A 17,510-nucleotide genomic window follows, 5' to 3' on the forward strand; every position below is an offset into this window, starting at 1 on the left:
ACAGATATCTTCTTTTTTTGCAGCAGCAGCACTTCTAAATGCCCTAACTGTTATAAACCTGCAGTCTTCTTCCTCTTTTTCCTTACCATGGGTGCCAATTGGGTAAGTTTTTCAGCCATAGTGCATAGTTTGTATACAAAATAATTGTTTTGAGGAAAGTGGTGGACATGTTTGTTTATTTGTTTTGCACAATTTAAAACTAAACAACATAACAAAAAAATAAATGAATAATATAAAGTGCAGGAAGAGGCAAAAAACCCACTGGGCTTATCTGAAGCCTCCACCTAGAGACAATAAATATAAATAAAGAAATAATATGACTACATGATAAACATGCACAACTGAAACCATATACTTCTACCACACCTTTGTACTCCTCTTGGGATCTCATGGGTTTATTGTAAGATAATAAGACAGTATATTGTCATCTACTGTACACAAAAAGTGAGTTCTGAAAAACCCCACAGGTTGGAGGGTTTTAAATCTCCAGTGCGTTTCAGATCCTGTATCCTAACACCAAAATGTTGTGCAATATGGCCCTCTAGTGACTCACCCTTCAACTACAAGCAGGCTTTGAAAGTAGCTGATTTGCATCAAACTGATTTAAGGTTTATTTATTTATTTTTAATTTAACCTTTATTTAGACATGTAATCTCATTGAGTCAGGGGGTCTCATTCTCAAGAGAGACCTGGTTAAGACACAACAGCAATAGAACCAAGTGATAAGTGTAAAAGGTAGGAGTAGTTTCTTAAACGTATAGTTCCCCAAGGGGAATCATACTGGACAGCTTCAAATGAGGAATACAAATACAATATATAAACTCTTGTGAACTTAAAGCCCAAATCTGTAGACTTATTACTTGTTATTTGGGCATTTTTGAAGGGTAAATTTGAGAGCACTAGACTTGTGTGATTCATCCAACCCTTTCCCTGTGATACAACTTAAAACAATTTAGAACAAAAATATTAGTGATTCCAGATCTAGACAAGATTATAAACTCATTTCCGCTTACACGAAAATTTTAGGAAATTTAAGTGTATGCATTAATAATCCTGAAAATAAGGGTGTCTGTTGAATCGCTCGTGGAATGTTACAGCCACAACAGCTGATGATGTGGGACAGTGATTTCCTCTGTATGGTGAAAATACCAGAGATTGGACTGGCAGGGATGACATTATGGAAGAGTGCCAAAAGGCTTGGACACAAAACTGTCTGTTTATGGTGCACTCAGTGACTTATAGTGGTTCTGTCACAGAGTCAGTACATTGACATTCAAAAGTTCACAGTTCAGGACTAGCAAATGTGCTGCTTGATTTTTGCAGCACCGCCACTCAGTTTCAACAGTTCAGTATAGAAATATATATATGTTAATGTAGCATACTGATAATATGTAACTGCTACAGTATTAAAACACCAAGAGCAGTGACACTCTTTCTGTTGAAACCTCTTAAATGAAAAATAACAATAAATCTTTATGCCACTTCCCCACAGAAACATGTTAGAAATAAGCAACTACTGTAATATGTGTCTCATGCTGTCAGGCAGGACACAGATATGTATTACTCCCTGTGATCCTCCAAGAGGCATCTGTGCCTTTTAAGAAATAAAACAAAGCAGTATGGCAAAGTAGTACAGTTTTGTGAGTGAGGGAGGTATAGTGGGGGTCTTGTGAAAGAATGTGGGTTATGCTCACCAGGCGACTTTCCAGGGTAGTCTCACATTTCAAGGCACTGGATACAAAGAGAGGGGAGAGGGAAAAGGTTGCGGCAGCTATGTTGATGATTTTGGGTGTAGGTTGGTCGCCTTTGCTGGGGGTAATCCTCCTGGATCTGTCCCTAAGCCCCGCGAAGGCCACAGTAACCAAAGCAGGAGTAATTTCTCACTGGGGGCGGCTGAGGTGGAGAGCGGTTCCCACAAATTGAATTAAGAAGAGGAGAAACAACGGACAAAGGAGTAAATGCATAAATGGAGAAAACAGATGCATACTCGCATACCTCCCCAATCTGCACCCCTCTTAAAAACTGCACCCTGACCCTTCTTGTTTACAGGACTCTGCATGTGTGTGTGTGTGTGTGTGTGTGTGTGTGATTTCTACTGGAGCCTTTTGAAGCTGTTTGTTTCTTTATTCAAATATTTTATGTAATGAAGACATTTTGATTCTTTGCTAGACAAAAAAATCCAAAGCACCAGTTTCCGGGTCCTCCCACCTACCACCAGAACAGAATAATGTAGTAACATTAATAGGAATACTAAAACAAATATATACCAAATTCTTAGCAGGCCCTTTTGCTGAGAAATGACATAGTTCTTATCGTCCAGGTGCCAGCTGTGGAGTACTGCACAACGATGAGACAGCCACAGTGACATGCATGCAGGATCACGTCTCAGATCCGCTGATGCTGGGCTGTGCCCCTGTCTGTCCAGCCGTCAGGATGAGGGATAGCAAACAGCTGGACAGTCGGGGTCCTGGGATGAAAGTGGTGTCACCCACTGGGTCATTCCCAGCTGCTGTAGGACAGTGGCAAGATGGGAGGAGAGAGCATTTCAGCTCACCGCTTCCCACCACTGTTCCTGGAGCGCTGATATTGAACCAGAGACCACATAATCAGAAGATAAATCCAAATCCTTGTCATATACTGTCTTCTGAAAGTCAGGGCTCAAATTATTTCAAGAAGCATTCATATTCATGGGGAACATGACGGAAATGGATGAGGATGTATCAAAACACATTGAACAGTGATGTGGAAACAGGTGGACAGAGATGAGATGAGGTACTTCTGCTAAAGCGAAGACATTTGTCCTCCGGGCCAAACAGTAAACTAAGGAGAGACACTGAAGAATGCTTTGAAGTGACAAATAAAAATGTGAGACCGTAGACAGCTGTAGATTTATGACGATGACAAATCTGCATATAATCGGTGCTAATCACACAGGCCTTGCTCCTGGTTGAGATAATAAACATCTCCCTGTTTCACCAAATTCCCTGACAGTGGGCAGTTTATGCAACCAGAAGAGTGGGAAAGTGCTCAGTTTGTAGGTTCACATCTTATTGTCCCCTAGTTATGGACCGAGTGCAATGGCAGATTCTTTGATACAAACCTTGTCTGAGCACAGGCTAAACCACTGGACATATAAGAATAGATTTATTGATACTAGGGCTGTCAAAGTTAACGTGTTAATGCAAATAAGTTTTAACACCGCTAATTTCTTTAATGCAACCTGCGAATTTTAAGGTTGTAGCGGGCTCAGTTTTAAACCTAGAGTGAAGATACTGGTATCAACTAACCTAAATAATACATTGGTACCAACCATGTCATACTAGCTCGTCGTGAAGGAGACTAAATAACGCTCCAAACTTGCGCAAAATTTTGGCGAGGAAAAACTAGCATGGCCATTTTCAAAAGGGATCTCTTGACCTCTGACCTCAAGATATGTGAATGAAAATGTGTTCTATGGGTACCCACAAGTCTCGTCTTTACAGACATGCCCACTTTATGATAATCACATGCAGTTTTGGGGCAAGTCATAGTCAAGTCAGCACACTGACACACTGACAGCTGTTGTTGCCTGTTGGGCTGCAGTTTGCCATGTTATGATTTGAGCATATTTCTTATGCTAAATGCAGTACCTGTGAGGGTTTCTGGACAATGTTTGACATTGTTTTGTGTTGTTATTTAATTTCTAATAATAAATATATACATACATTTGCATAAAGCAAGCATATTTGCCCACCCCCATGTTGATAAGAGTATTAAATACTTGACAGCGGATAAAAAAATGTGTGATTAATTTGCGATTAATCGCGATTAACTATGGACAATCTTGAGATTAAATATTTTAATCGACTGACAGCCCTAATTAATACATGTCTAATTCATAGATTATTGTTGTTGTACGCACAGCAGCAACTGATGTGACAACGAGGCCAAACACTGTCCCAGTCAAAGTCCCACTGGAGTCCCAGTTGATGACAATGACTAGTATGACCAGTGGATGGCACTGTTTCCATTGTAATAATGTTATACAAAGTCCCATTCGAGTCAGTAGAGCCCCAGTTGATGACAATGACTATAGCACGACCAGTAGATGGCACTGTTTCCATTGTAATGGTCTTTTTGTGCACTTTGTGGACGCTACAGGTGCTATTTTTAGGAGGTGCATCATTGCAAACTGTAGTCTGTAGATGCAGCTGTCGTAGCATTCACATGTTATGCAATAACAAGCAAATAATAGCCTCTTTACAAGCAGTGAGCTACTTGAGAGTATCATACCCCCTATTATCACAATTCCTGGTGCATCCATCTATTGATATTATCATCAGAATCAGAATCAGAATCGTGTTTATTGCCAGGTGTAAGAGGTATACACTAAATTTGCTTTGGTTTTGTTGGTGCAAGTAAGCAGTATAATAACAAAAGAATAGATAAAAACGTTAGAATAAAATAAGAACAAAAAAATGTAAATTCTACCAATACATACAATATACAAAATAAGCTATAAACAAAAATAAATATAAACATGATATAATGTTAACTGTTTAAAAATAATAAAAAAGAAAGAGCAGACTAGAGCAAAAGATACCAATTCTTTACATGCAAACCAGTTTATTATATGAGTTTTTTAGAGGTTGACACAACAGGATATATAGCACTATTATAGTGAAAGTTATCACCAGATGATTGATGAATTTGCACGAGAGACAGCTGGTGCACCTGCTGAGGACAGACAGTGCATCGTCTCTCCATCACAGACATCACCAGAGAGGACAGTGGAGTAGACAGTGTTGTTCACTACCTTGGCTAGGATTTTATATCGTCCCCTCTTTCGACCAAGTTAGATTATTTATAGCTCAGTCGTCACAGACGCTGTCCTCCAATCTACAACAACAGCAGCAGCACGTCAAACAACCCTCAGCCCTGTCCTCAAGGTAGATGAATAGCCTTTCTAATTCTTATATTTAGGTATGTGAGTAATGTTGGAAGAAATTCGACGTGACATGTATGCAAACTGTTTCAACACAAATGTAGGAGGTGAACTGCTGTTTAAGCTGCAGAATAAGTAGGCTAGTGTTAGTGTTTTAAGTTAAAATTGCTTTTATCATACTGCAGTTGTGTCCTAAACAAAACAGTGAAAGCAAAGAGTTGATTTATTTCCATTATCTAATACTTATTTAAGAATAATAATGTTTTCCCAACAAGCTATTATGTTCTTGAACAGTAGAAAAACAGTTTGCTAATGCTATACATTCATTAGTGATGTGTAGGTCGCGAACGAGTCGGTTCATTGAGCCGGCTCTTTTAAGTGAACGATAGGAGCCGGCTACCGTCCAAGAGTCATTTTTTAAATTCAAGGCAGATTGATCGGATGATCTTCTCCGCGCCACGGGCAACTCCATGCACTGACTTAGAGTGAATGTTGTGTTAATGACGTCCGTGCGACTAATCAGGTGATGACAGACAAGGATCATGCCATCAAGCAGGGAGGAGGGGGTGCACGGCGCGCTGACGGTCTACAGGTACAGAGCAGGAGGGAGAGGAGGAGAGAAAGAGAGAGGGGTATGGTACGGTGCGTTGCGCTGCGTTGCGTTGCGCTGCGTTGCGCTGCGTTGCGCTGCGTTGCGCTGCGTTGCGCTGCGTTGCGCTGCGTTGCGGACGTGTAGCGTTGCGGTGTGGAAGTGTTGCGTTGTGGAAGTGTTGCGTTGCGGAAGTGTTGCGTTGCGGTGGTGCGGTGCGTTGCATTGCGGTGCGGTGAGGTGCACGAATAGCAGAGAAGATGAGTGACAGTTGGAAACGAAGCAGCATGTAACATTATGGTATTCTGGAAATTATAAGGTTTAGTATAATTATATTGAATAATTTAAGTGATATATGTGCACAATTACTAATTATAGGTCAAAACAGCACTAAATTTGGCTGAATTATAAAAGGCAGAAGTGGTAATACGAAGAGCCGTTGGGAGCCGAAAGAGCCGGATCTTCTTGGTGAGCTGGACGAAATGATCTCGCTCACTAAAAAGAGCCGGAATTCCCATCACTAGTTGGTACTGCGGTCACAGGTGATCGTTTTGTACATCTGTTGTGAGTCCGCCAACAAAAGTAGACCGGAACTGTCTGTCATAACCAGGGAATGAAATTAGCACCTGCCACCTGTGGCTGGTACAAATTTCAGGTCACTTGCCACCATAGCAGGTTTTCCTTATATTAAAATATTATTTTTCAAAAGCAATTCCTAAATTAAAAATAGTCAGTGATTAAGGTTACATGATCCATATTTCTACTCTCTGTTACCACTGAGTCAGTGTTTACTAGGGGTGTAAGAAAATATTAAAAATATGAAGTATTGCAATATTATGTTTTGTGATACTGTATCGATTCTCAAAAACCCTGTATTAATTTCTAATTAATAGTTTACAAGCAAAGATGAACTCAGTCAATACTTTATTTTATTTGCAAAGAGAAATGCAAATGCAGATCCTACTATTCCGATTGCATAAAAAGTTTAAAAAAAATGTTTTTACTCAGATTTTATGCATGCGGCGGTGTGATTTTTATACTATGACCGTTTTCCTGAAATTAGATTTTAAAAAATCAATATATTGCCTTACTTACAGTATCGCAATATGTCGCGATATATTGAATTGTAACCCCTGTATCATGATACGTATCGTATCGGCAGATTCTTGCCAATACACAGTCCTAGTGTTTAATATTCTAAAGCGTTCTGCATAGATTTCAGAAGTGGCAGACAAAACAATTGTGTGGCTAGTAGAAATGTTCAGTGACCTGCCACAGTGGCACTTGAGGAAAAAACTTACTTTCAGACCCTGGTCAAGGTGCGACATTCTCCTCTCAACCACAGAAAATTAAAATGTTTTTTTTTTTTGCTAAACTACTGGAGGACCTTATAATTATTTCTTTTGCAGACTGTTATTATTATTTCCAACATGTAGGGTATTGTTGTGCAGTCTATAAATAGACTTGCTTACGAATGTATGATCCCACCAAATGTGGTTGAAAGTCCTTATCTGAAAACTTGTTAATTAACCAGGCTGCATCACCCCTTAAAAAAGTAAAAAGTACAGTTGGCTATTAAGTGGCAAATGTACAAAATGATATGTACTCATAATGCAGAATGGTTCCTTTCAGTGTTGTATTAGTATATTATTAGATCATTATTACGGATGCATTAACATGTAGGCAGTACTTTATTGTAGTTGGACAAGGTGGAGTTCATTTTAACTGTAAAACATTGTTGGTTATAGTTTAATCTATTAAAGTGCATCATGTTTTATATACTGAACACATGTTCTGCATGTGTAATCTCAATCTGAACTAAACTATAGATGTTAGATGAATGTAGTGGATTAAACATTCTTATATTTCCGTCATGAAATGTAGTAGAGCAGAAATGTAAAGTTGCATAAGATGGAAATACTTAAAGTAGTGCCCCAAAATTGTACTTGGGTGCAGCACTTGTGTAAATGTAGTTAGTTTCCACCACTGATTACACGCTTTACTTCTGTATTTCTATCCTTTACAATGTGTATATCATATGGTGATAAGCAGTAAACTGCACATTGTTCTGTGTACGATTATATATGTGACGAATACATCTTTAAATCTACAGCTACTTTCCTGCATGTTTTGTGTTTATACTAAAGAACCAAAACCGCAAACACAAGCAGATGAAGACATGAACATGCCTGGGTAGAGTCAAAAGTAAGGAGCTTATTTTTTTCATCTTAAATATATATTTGGATGCCAGTAATGAAAGTGAATTGACAGTGCCGCTGTTGTAATGAGGTTTATATTATGAAGTTTGTGTGGTTCTCAGTTGTTTTGCTGGACACAATCTCACTCCAACCAAAACTTTTAGCAGATGTGTTACATTTGAAATGGCTCTTGTATGATGGCTTTGATGACCAGTGCTCTTTCCACAGCTGTCATATGGTGACAGCATTTCAATCTTCGCTAAGCAAGGTATTAGGAAAACACAAGAACCACAGACCCTCAAGTGTACACATGACATTTTCACTTAGACAGCAACACAAGAAAAACACTGCTCATACTTGACATGAAAGCTTTTCACAGCCACTCCAAATGACCCTTCAGCCGTCTTTCCATTTCAGAATATTTATAATATTTTTACATTGGACTTGTTCTTGGCAGGTTAATGCTCACAGATGTCTGCACTGCTCAGATGGCTTGAGGGGGCAGGTACCATCTGAGCTGTGTCAGGGAGAGAAAGTCATTTTAACAGCACCTTACACTTAGCCTAACACATAATTTCATAGTACCAATGAATGTGTTAATGAGACAAAATGTTTTTCGATAGAACAAATCTTGGCAGGCATCTGTGAATTATTCACTGGACCCGATAAGTTGGCATGTTTGGCTATACAATTGGCAAGCAGTATTCACAGAAGCAGCATGTTGCATGACATCCCAACTGTGTAATGCATGTTATCTATAGTGGATTATTATTGTCCTAAAGTTGGCATCTGGCAGCTTTGTGCACTTTAAATCATTGTGTAGACTCCGCAGAACAATCAGTCAGCTACTAGCAGAGATGACATAAGAAGTGAGTGTGAGCTTGTTTATCAAAGTGGAGCGAATACAATGCCTTTTCTTTTTTTTTTTTCACAACTAAAGTGATGGAAGTGATGAATTACGCTTTGTCACCGTGGATTTATTTCCTGTATTTGTGTGCCATCCTTGACTGACCGTGACAGTGTGAAGTCAGCCTTCATGTCACGCAGCAGAAATTGCAGCTCCAATAGAGAGAAAGAATGCTGTGGTGTTTTGTGCAGGGTGACGTAAAGTATGACATGACAGGATGATTAAGCCAATCTTCTGCTTGAAATGGGCACAAAGCAATTGTAGGAAAAAAACACAGTTGTAAGCCTGTGTGTGTGTGTAAGTGTGTGTGGCTGTGTACAATACATAGTGTACAGGTGTGCCAGTGTAACCATATGTTAAAACATACATAGCTAATTGACAGTCATGGTAGAATAGCAGTAGGATTATTTGCTTTGTGAGGAGTGTGTTAGTACATTGTAGTATTTGAATAGTAGCTTATAATAGATTCTCCTTAGAGATGTGGACACCTGCTCTCCTAGCTAGTATAAAGCCTTGTGGTTTAGTATTTTTTCTTCTCATGTATTGGCGTAAATGAACTAGGCTGGTATGTTCTAATTGAGAAACCTCCATAAATGAAATGATGTCTTCCTAAAATAAAACTGAGTTCAATTTTATTTGACATCTATGACAGAAAATGTCATAATACAATAATAGTGCATAATGAATCTCACGCTGATTTGTTGTTTTAACACGGAGCGCTTCTATGTTTATTAGTTTATAACAATTTCAAAGCACTTAAAGGACCAGTGTGCAATAATTAAGGGGATCTATTGGCAGAAATGGAATATAATATTAATAAGTTTGTTTTCTTTAGTGTATAATCACTTGATAATAAGAATCGGTGTGTTTTCGTTACCTTAGTATGAGCCGTTTATTTCTACATAGGGAGCGGGTCCTCTCTACGGAGTCCGCCATGTTGCACCGCCATATTTCTACAGTAGCCAAAAACGGACTAACCAAATACTGTTAACTTTTCCTGCTTGGGCCAGAGCAGATAACGTTACTCGTTCCCGTCGCCGCAGCTCTCTCTCTCTCTTGCTTCACCACTCACCATCCTCGTACACACACACACTGTACGCACTGGCTCTGCTCCAAATGACCTACGCTAGTCTTACAACAACTGGTTCTAGATAGAGCCATTTGCGTTTTCGCGTCTGCCACCGTAGCTCTCCAACACGCTCGGCACACGGGAGAGGTTTCAGTTGGTTGCAATCTCCTCATCTCACCACTAGATACCGCCAGATCCTACACACTGGACCTTTAACACTTTAATTGCAATAGCCCCAGAACATAACAACATGTTATGAGTTTTGGGGTGACCAGGTTATAGCTGTAATAAGTACTGTATTAAGCAGAGGATTTATTAGATAGTGCAAGAATTATTAGAAGAGGTTTATGTTGTATCAACCAGATCTTTACAGCTCACAGTGAATGCATGTTGTTTCATTTCTTGACTCTTTTGCAACAGATCGTCTGATGTTGCTTTATAATTTAATAAGTTTGTCGAGCTCAAGAGAGTTACACTGTAATACATTATGGGACATTAATAAGAGTCCCAAAACTCATAATAGACTACATATGATGGCATAAACAAAGCAATTACAGGTAAATATATGATGCCCAAAAGACTCATAACACCAACACATAATGTATTATAGCCTATTGTGACAATTTCTGATACACTTAGGATGTCTGGCCTAATTGTAATGTTCTCATTTTGCATGCAGGAAAGCTATATTAAAACCAGCCATAAGCAGCATGGAGCATTGCAAAGCACTGAGTTTTAAATAGTATGTCTTTGTGATGCCGTGATAGGTAAAAATCTGTATGTTAGCTTTCAGTTCTGTCATGATCCATATTTCTCGGGAGTCTGCAATTTGTGTAATTCAGTATGATCCAAAAGACTTAAAAACAGCTTTGGTAATTAGTACGCAGCATCCAGTGCCAGTCTGCATAATGTGTTCTTTAGCTGGATTTCACACTTGGAAATAAGCTCTCATTCTATCCATCATTTCACTTGAAAAATGACAGATGAATAATAATTATGTAATTTCACCAGTGGTTGCAATCACAGAAACACTTCCAAAATTACTTAAAAACACACATTAAAAAAGCGAGATTTGTTTCTTAAACATACATCTCTCATGTTATGTTTCTCAGCTTCATATTCACGCTTGTTGACACCCTTAAACAATTTTTTGTGTGGTCCAGGATCTATTATTGGCTCTGGCTGTAAGTGTTTTCTGTTCCATAACAAGATGAATCCCCAACATGGCATTAGGTTACCAGGCAACAGTGTACACTCCACTGCTCGGTTATAATTTTCTTTGTATAGTTATGATGCTTAATAGTAAGTGACTGCATGGCAGTCAGCCAAAATTAACCACTGTTAGCAGAACCCGTAGAGCCTGATGTATGTCAGGAGGCGTAGAGGCTATATTTGGCTGCTATGTTCCCTTCAAAGAGACGAGTTCTAGGTCTGGACTTGACATTTCTCTTAGACTGGAAAAAATGGGTTTGGGTCAGTGAGTTTTTGCGAGAGGAGGGGTGTTGTTGATGCCCAGAGGAAGGTGCTGGTCTCTGTTCTGCAGTGGCTCATTGTTATGTTCTCTTCATCGGTACGGCACAGGAAACTTAAATGACAGGATAAAACTAGCAATTATATGTGCTGAAATACAACACTGTCTTTATCACATAAAAGGCTGTCAGGACAGCAGATTACCATTACGGTAATCCACACAAGAACAGTACAAATTGTCACTGTCAGGTTACAGCTTTGTACATGTCAGTTCTATGTTTTCTAGTAAGTCAACATATCACACTGTTTGTTCTCTGCTGCAACATCTTAGGCTCATATAATCATTGTAATACGTGTGTTTTCAAGTAAAAGACATTGTCCACAACTGAAAATAAGATTGTTTTTCTTGGTTATTGAAAAGGTGACATGTTGGAGATACCAGGTTAAGACAAATTTTGACATGACAGGATGGTTCAAGAGCAGCTTGGTGTCAGTCTTTAGTGAACATCCCTGGAGTGGAGTTGTGAGCCTTGTTGATCTGGCAGGGGCACAACGTATTCATGTTAGAAATCAGTCAGCCGAGATCAGTTCATCTGCTGTGGAATCACTGCTGAACGGCTACGGACCTACTTCACGATGCTGTTTTCTTAGTCCACTTGAAGCCTCTGAAATCACTGATCATCTGCATTATTGGCAAACCTCATAGCAAATGTTTTTTTTTCTGTCTCTTTTGTGTGCGTTGTATGTGTTTTGAGGTTAAACAGAAGCATGCAGAGTGCAGTCCTGGGCTTTATCTCAGTGTATTGCCATGAAAAAGAGATGGAGAGTCATGTTCTCAACTTGTATTTATTTTGCTGTTCTTGGCCGCTGCTGCTCCAGTGGAAGCAAGAGTGTGGCTGTACAACAGACATTGTGCAGACTATCTGAATCCAGCCCAGATGCCGTGAAACTACTTTGACATAAATATGTTTTTCCTCACTCACACTCTTAGTGTTTGTTGATTCTGTTCAATTTTTTTGCAGTCACGTTATTACAGCCCAGATGCACAGCACTTTGTAAAATAGTCACAAAATTGAATGCATTGATTCATTTACATAGACATGAATTTCCCTTTTTTTTCGTGATCAATCAATTCTTATGTAATCCATGTAATTGTCAACTGGCAAGTATAAAGAGCGACAAACGCAGCGTAGGGAAGAAGTCGGGTTGGATAGGTGGATCAAAAACCACCAGCATTTTGCCCAGGAGACCGGTGTTTGTGTCGCGTGTGAAACCAGAAGTCAATGTTGATTTATTTTTCACCTATTTTCCGTACTGAAGTTACACCACTTCCAGAGTTATAAGCCAATCCACGATCTTTTCCTAAAGCTAACTAAGTATTTCTGTCCTGTAACTTCCGTATTTAAGTTACGCCACTTCCGAGTTATTATAAGCCAATCCATGATCTTTTATTAAAGCTAACTATGTATTTTTTCGGCACGAAACTTCCGTACTTAGGTTACGCCACTTCCGGTGTTATTTTAACCCAAATCGCAATCTCCTGAACCTAACTAAGTAGTTTTGTTGCCTAAGCCTAACCAAATCAATCTTTTCCTAAACCTAACTAAGTAGTTTTGTTGCTTTAGCCTAACCAAGTCGATCTTTACAGAAACCCTGTTCAAGGCAATTGCATTGCATACACAGAAAACATTTTTAATCCATTCCTAAACCAACCTGATAATGTAGCTATCTCCTCCAGCTCTCCTGCGGGGTGAAACAGTCAGAGGTGTTCTCACAGTGCAGAGTTGGGGCTGGAACGGTTGGTGAATAAAGGAGTAGGTAGTGGTGTATGTGTGAGGAATATTTTCTCTCTATATAGATAGTAGGAGGAGAGCAGTGGCCCAGAGGGGGAATCTGGCTCCTGTTGCAGCTGAGACACAGAGCCTGCTGTTCTCAGTGTTGTTCATCCAGCCTCACTGTAGACCCCTGGGCTCTCTGGGGGGACCTACCTCCATTTGTTTTCACTTCCTGTCCAAATGGAGTTGGAGAGATGAATCATTCATGTCTTTGAGCGGCCTCTTGTGTGGATGAAAAATGGGGAGATTTAAGCCTCCCGCTTTGAGTATTCAACATAGATTAATATGCTTTTTGCTAAAGCAACATATTTATGACTTCCATTTACGTTTTTTTATTCTTTAGTTGAGATTTTTTTAAAGGCTTGCTATTTTTAACAATCTATTTTTTACATGAAATATGTATCTTGCCTATTTACTTGCACCCATCTGCTTATCTGTCTGTCAGTGTGCATATCGACAGGCGGCATGGAGAGCGCCCCTGCCCTAGCTCGATCCTGGTCTGTCGAGTCTACATGTTGAAATTAGTGAAAGTGATAAATGAGCTGTGCTTCAGAGTTCTTGGTATGCCCAGCCTGACCGGGAGATTGTCACTTAACTGTCACAGGGCGGGGCCCTTTTCCTTGATGGCAGAAACAGACAAACTTCAGACTTCACGGGCCCATTAGTTATCACTCCATGCCATCCCATCATCCTCTGGGGCCCTGACTGCGCTGCCATGTGTCATGCTAAACATCTCTTTGTTGTTACCTTTCATCTGTGGGTACCTGCCACCTCTCTCAGCCCATCCTGTGAGTTATGGGACTGCAGGAGGTCATGGCCGCAACCCTTCCCCACTTGGCGTGAAATGTGCAGAACAAACGGATCCAGGAATTACACAGAGATTGGACACACTGGCTGGATATCTAAGAGCAGAGCTCTCGTAAAGGTCTCTGTGGCCAGATAGGTGTGAAAGGGTTACCAGCCCATCTGTTACCAAAACAGAAAAATGTACCCCCTTTGAGGTGACAAGCTTAGAGCATTCTTCAGATTCTCCCTTTTAGCTTTGAGTGGCATCATCTCAGCAAAGCTGCTGACAAAATTTAAGGTTTCCAAAAAGTGAGGCTTCTCTTTACACATGAAAAATGATAGTCATCTGGAAAAAGAAGTTTTACTCATGAATAACATCAATGAATGGCATCTTTTTTCAGTGAGCAGACAAAAAAAAAGAATGAAGATACTAAGGATGCCTGAAGTTTTTTTCTCTTTCATTTATTAGGTCTGTTTTGCTCCCTTAAAAGTAGGAATCTCCATACTTTGTAGTTCAAAAGGAAACATCTGTGTTCTCAACTTCATTTCATCTTTTGATTTTCACACACAGCTTTGAGGAGAAATAGTTTTTGTTTTTGTGCTATTTTTTTCTGCAAGTGTTATAAAAAAGACAGCCAAAGCTTGTTAGGCCTCTGTGTTATTGAAGGGGCTGGGTTGAAAAGTCAGTTTGGTTACTGGATCCGAGATGAAAGGCAGAGGTCAGGAACGCTGCAGCCACTCCCAAGCACAGCATGGTGGCATTGCTATGTGGAATTGTGTGCATGTGTATGCATGTGTGTGTCAGTTTGTCTGTGCATGTATATTTGTTTGCAGAATGAGTGTTTTGTATTTCTACAGTATCTGTGCTCCTTGGACCTCTGTGCTGTCCAGTTGCTTCAGCACAGTGTTTGTTGTGTGTCACAGTATTTGTCTTCCTGGTCCTTGGAGTTTGCTATGGAAAGTTCACAGTAATGGCATTTCTAGCCGTTCTTGGTTTCTTCACTTGTTCTTCCTGTTTTAATCAACCTGCAGGGTGCACTGTTGTTGAAGGATCCACCAGGGGTTTTAACCCCTCTTGGACAGTGTCCCACAATTACTGCTGCCTAAGTTATTTATTTTCGGTCTCAATCAAGCTTCTCACAAATAGGAGAATGGATTGTAGAGAAAAAAAGACGGATAAAGAATTTGTAATATCTTCATTATTACAAACCATGCAATGACACAAACCACATTACAACATAATTAGTGGAAAGACAACTTGAGACTGAATACCTACACCACACAAGAAATGCATCAGTGTTCGAAGCATTTGCTACTATTATTTTTTATTTATTTTATTCACAATACAGTACATACAATCATAAGACATAATGGAGATATGTGAAATGGGACATCCTGATAAGCTATCTGAAGCTTGAGAATAGGCGCCTAGACACTAAGCAGATTGTAAACATATATTTTAAATACTAACACGTTGTCTAGATTTGAAAAAGTACATGTATTATATAGTAACATTTACAACCTACAAAACATCTAAGACTAACCAAAGACCCTAAAAAACAAACCTAACCCTAGCTACAGTACACTAAATGGTCCCAAAACATCTATTCCATCAGTCTAAACATTGATTGAATAGCTAAAATACAATAAATAGAGACATATGGCAAGAGGAAATAACAGTACAATTTATGGATTTCAGAGTAGAGTAACTAGTTACTAGTTTTCCCATCGATCAAATGAGATGACCCCTGAACAATGCCTTTGCCTCTCAGTGGAGAAAGGAAATATGGAGCTGTTTGAGTTGTTTAGGTACATAGGAATTGCAGAAGTAGAACATTATCTTTATATCTAATATACTTGGGAATTTGTGTAACATAAGCCAGTAACGTCCACTGCATAAGGATACGATAGCTCATCAGGGTGAATTTGTAACTACGTGGAGAAATGTATATGAATATGATGCCGTAATAAGATCCATAAACTCAAGGTCACCCTAGCAAAGCGTTTAAAAATACATCTGGAGCCCCTCCAGGTTCATGCATATGGAGCAGCCCAGACATTAACATTGTAACAGAGGTGGCGGGAGCACTGTGGGACATTTCCCGGTATGCATAGCACTACCTTAATAATCAGAGGAAGAGCTATTTTTCAGAGGTATTGTTGCGTCCAAGACCTTTGAGACACCACAGGAGGCGAGTGCTGTGACTGTGCTGTGGTCAAGTAAAGAAGTGGTGGCGTAGGTGGAAGTGGCTTGGACAATAAGCGTCAGCCCACCCTTCCCATAGTAAACTTGATTTCCTGTTGCACTTTTTTTAGATGGACCTTTAAAATCCATGAATGGAGTTTTTAAAGGTCATTGACAAATCCAGAATAACAGTCAAGCAGTAAGCATAAACAACTCCAGTCTTGATTTTGTTATGTTGCTGGGTTATTCCCTGTGCTTGTTAGATTCAGGTCACTGAAGTTAGATTTGTCCCTTTAAAAGAAAATGTGGAACTTGAGAGTGAAAACTGCTGGTTCTGTTTCTGTGACTGAAATAAAAATGCTGGAATTTTCCAAAGGACAAACAAGCCTTATACAATGTGTTTTCTGGTAATACCATATTGGTAATACCAAATATATTGTGTTATCATATTAAGATAATAGCTCCAAGGGACTTAGGAGGAATGATGCTATGATTATCCACTCATAAATGGGCTTGACTAGCAGGATGTGGATTGGAAGGATGCCTCCGAACAGAGAACCTTTGTTTTTATTAATCCCTCAGGGATTTTCTAAGGTCAGCTAAACTTGGCTGGATTCCATCAAAGTCACATGTGTATCTTTGGGCCTGTGTGTTTGTATGATACAGATGAGGCCATTTGACTCCTGCAGGCATTTCAGTGATGTAGGTCTAAGAGCCACTGATGCAATGATTCTGCTCACTGGTTTCAGGCAGAAAAGTTTCCTCTGAATCCTGCGTCATGTTCATTGGTTAAAAGCTCGCTGACATTAAGAATGATCTTTCAAGGGCTTTAATCAATGCTAAGCCTTTTGGTGTTAGAATGTCGTTGGAAGATCAAAAGTTGTGTGTTGCTTTGAGAGAAGGTGCTGGGCAAGGTGGACGAAGTGGAACAGAGGGCTTATCATGATTGAATGTAGGGTGGAAGTTGTACAACAGCAACATGGTCAATTTGATAAAAACAGTGGATCAATGGTTTCCAGCAGAGATGAGCACATTGATCAGTAAAAATACTGAGAACTGCCCTCTGTCCTTCCAGTGGGCCTTTGTGCTCCATATCTATTTTTAGAAAGCCTATGGCAACAGATGCGGGCACGGCATCAGGGATCTATTCAAAGTTAGAAAGTAAACTGACCTCAAGGTCAGTGCACAATAAGTGGATGCTTTTAAATTGTGTTTTTGCCTTTTTGAAACTCTGTTATGGTTCAGTGTGTTTCTCACATCTCAGATTGAGAGTTCAATACAGATGAATGAACACATTTTTTCTGAAAGTTTTTATTTTTTTATTATTAAGGATATATGTTCATTCATCTCTTTGAAGAACACCATCTACAGTATGTCTTTTTTTTATGTTCGGCCTCTCTCACAAGAGAAACACATAAAGCTGCATGGGCTCCATCTAACTGTGGTATTAGCTGCATTGCAAAACTTTGTTGGCAATGTTTCAAGATTAAGTACCAAACACGACTGCCTTTAAATGCTTTTTTCATGTTATTTGATCCAACCTGTTA

At 39.5% G+C, this 17,510-nt stretch overlaps 1 protein-coding gene across 1 annotated transcript in view; it reads left to right on the forward strand.

Moving 5' to 3' along the window:
- The first annotated feature begins 7,667 nt into the window (after positions 1-7,667).
- hdac9b (histone deacetylase 9b) overlaps positions 7,668-17,510 on the forward strand; it is a 36,782-nt gene continuing 26,939 nt past the window's right edge. The window contains exon 1 of the mRNA XM_037784020.1: positions 7,668-7,718. Coding sequence (XP_037639948.1) covers position 7,718 — 1 coding nt within the window. The 5' untranslated portion in view covers positions 7,668-7,717. The remainder of the gene's footprint in view (positions 7,719-17,510) is intronic.

The sequence above is a fragment of the Sebastes umbrosus genome, chromosome 11, assembly GCF_015220745.1.
Source record: "Sebastes umbrosus isolate fSebUmb1 chromosome 11, fSebUmb1.pri, whole genome shotgun sequence".
NCBI classification, from domain to species: domain Eukaryota; kingdom Metazoa; phylum Chordata; class Actinopteri; order Perciformes; family Sebastidae; genus Sebastes; species Sebastes umbrosus.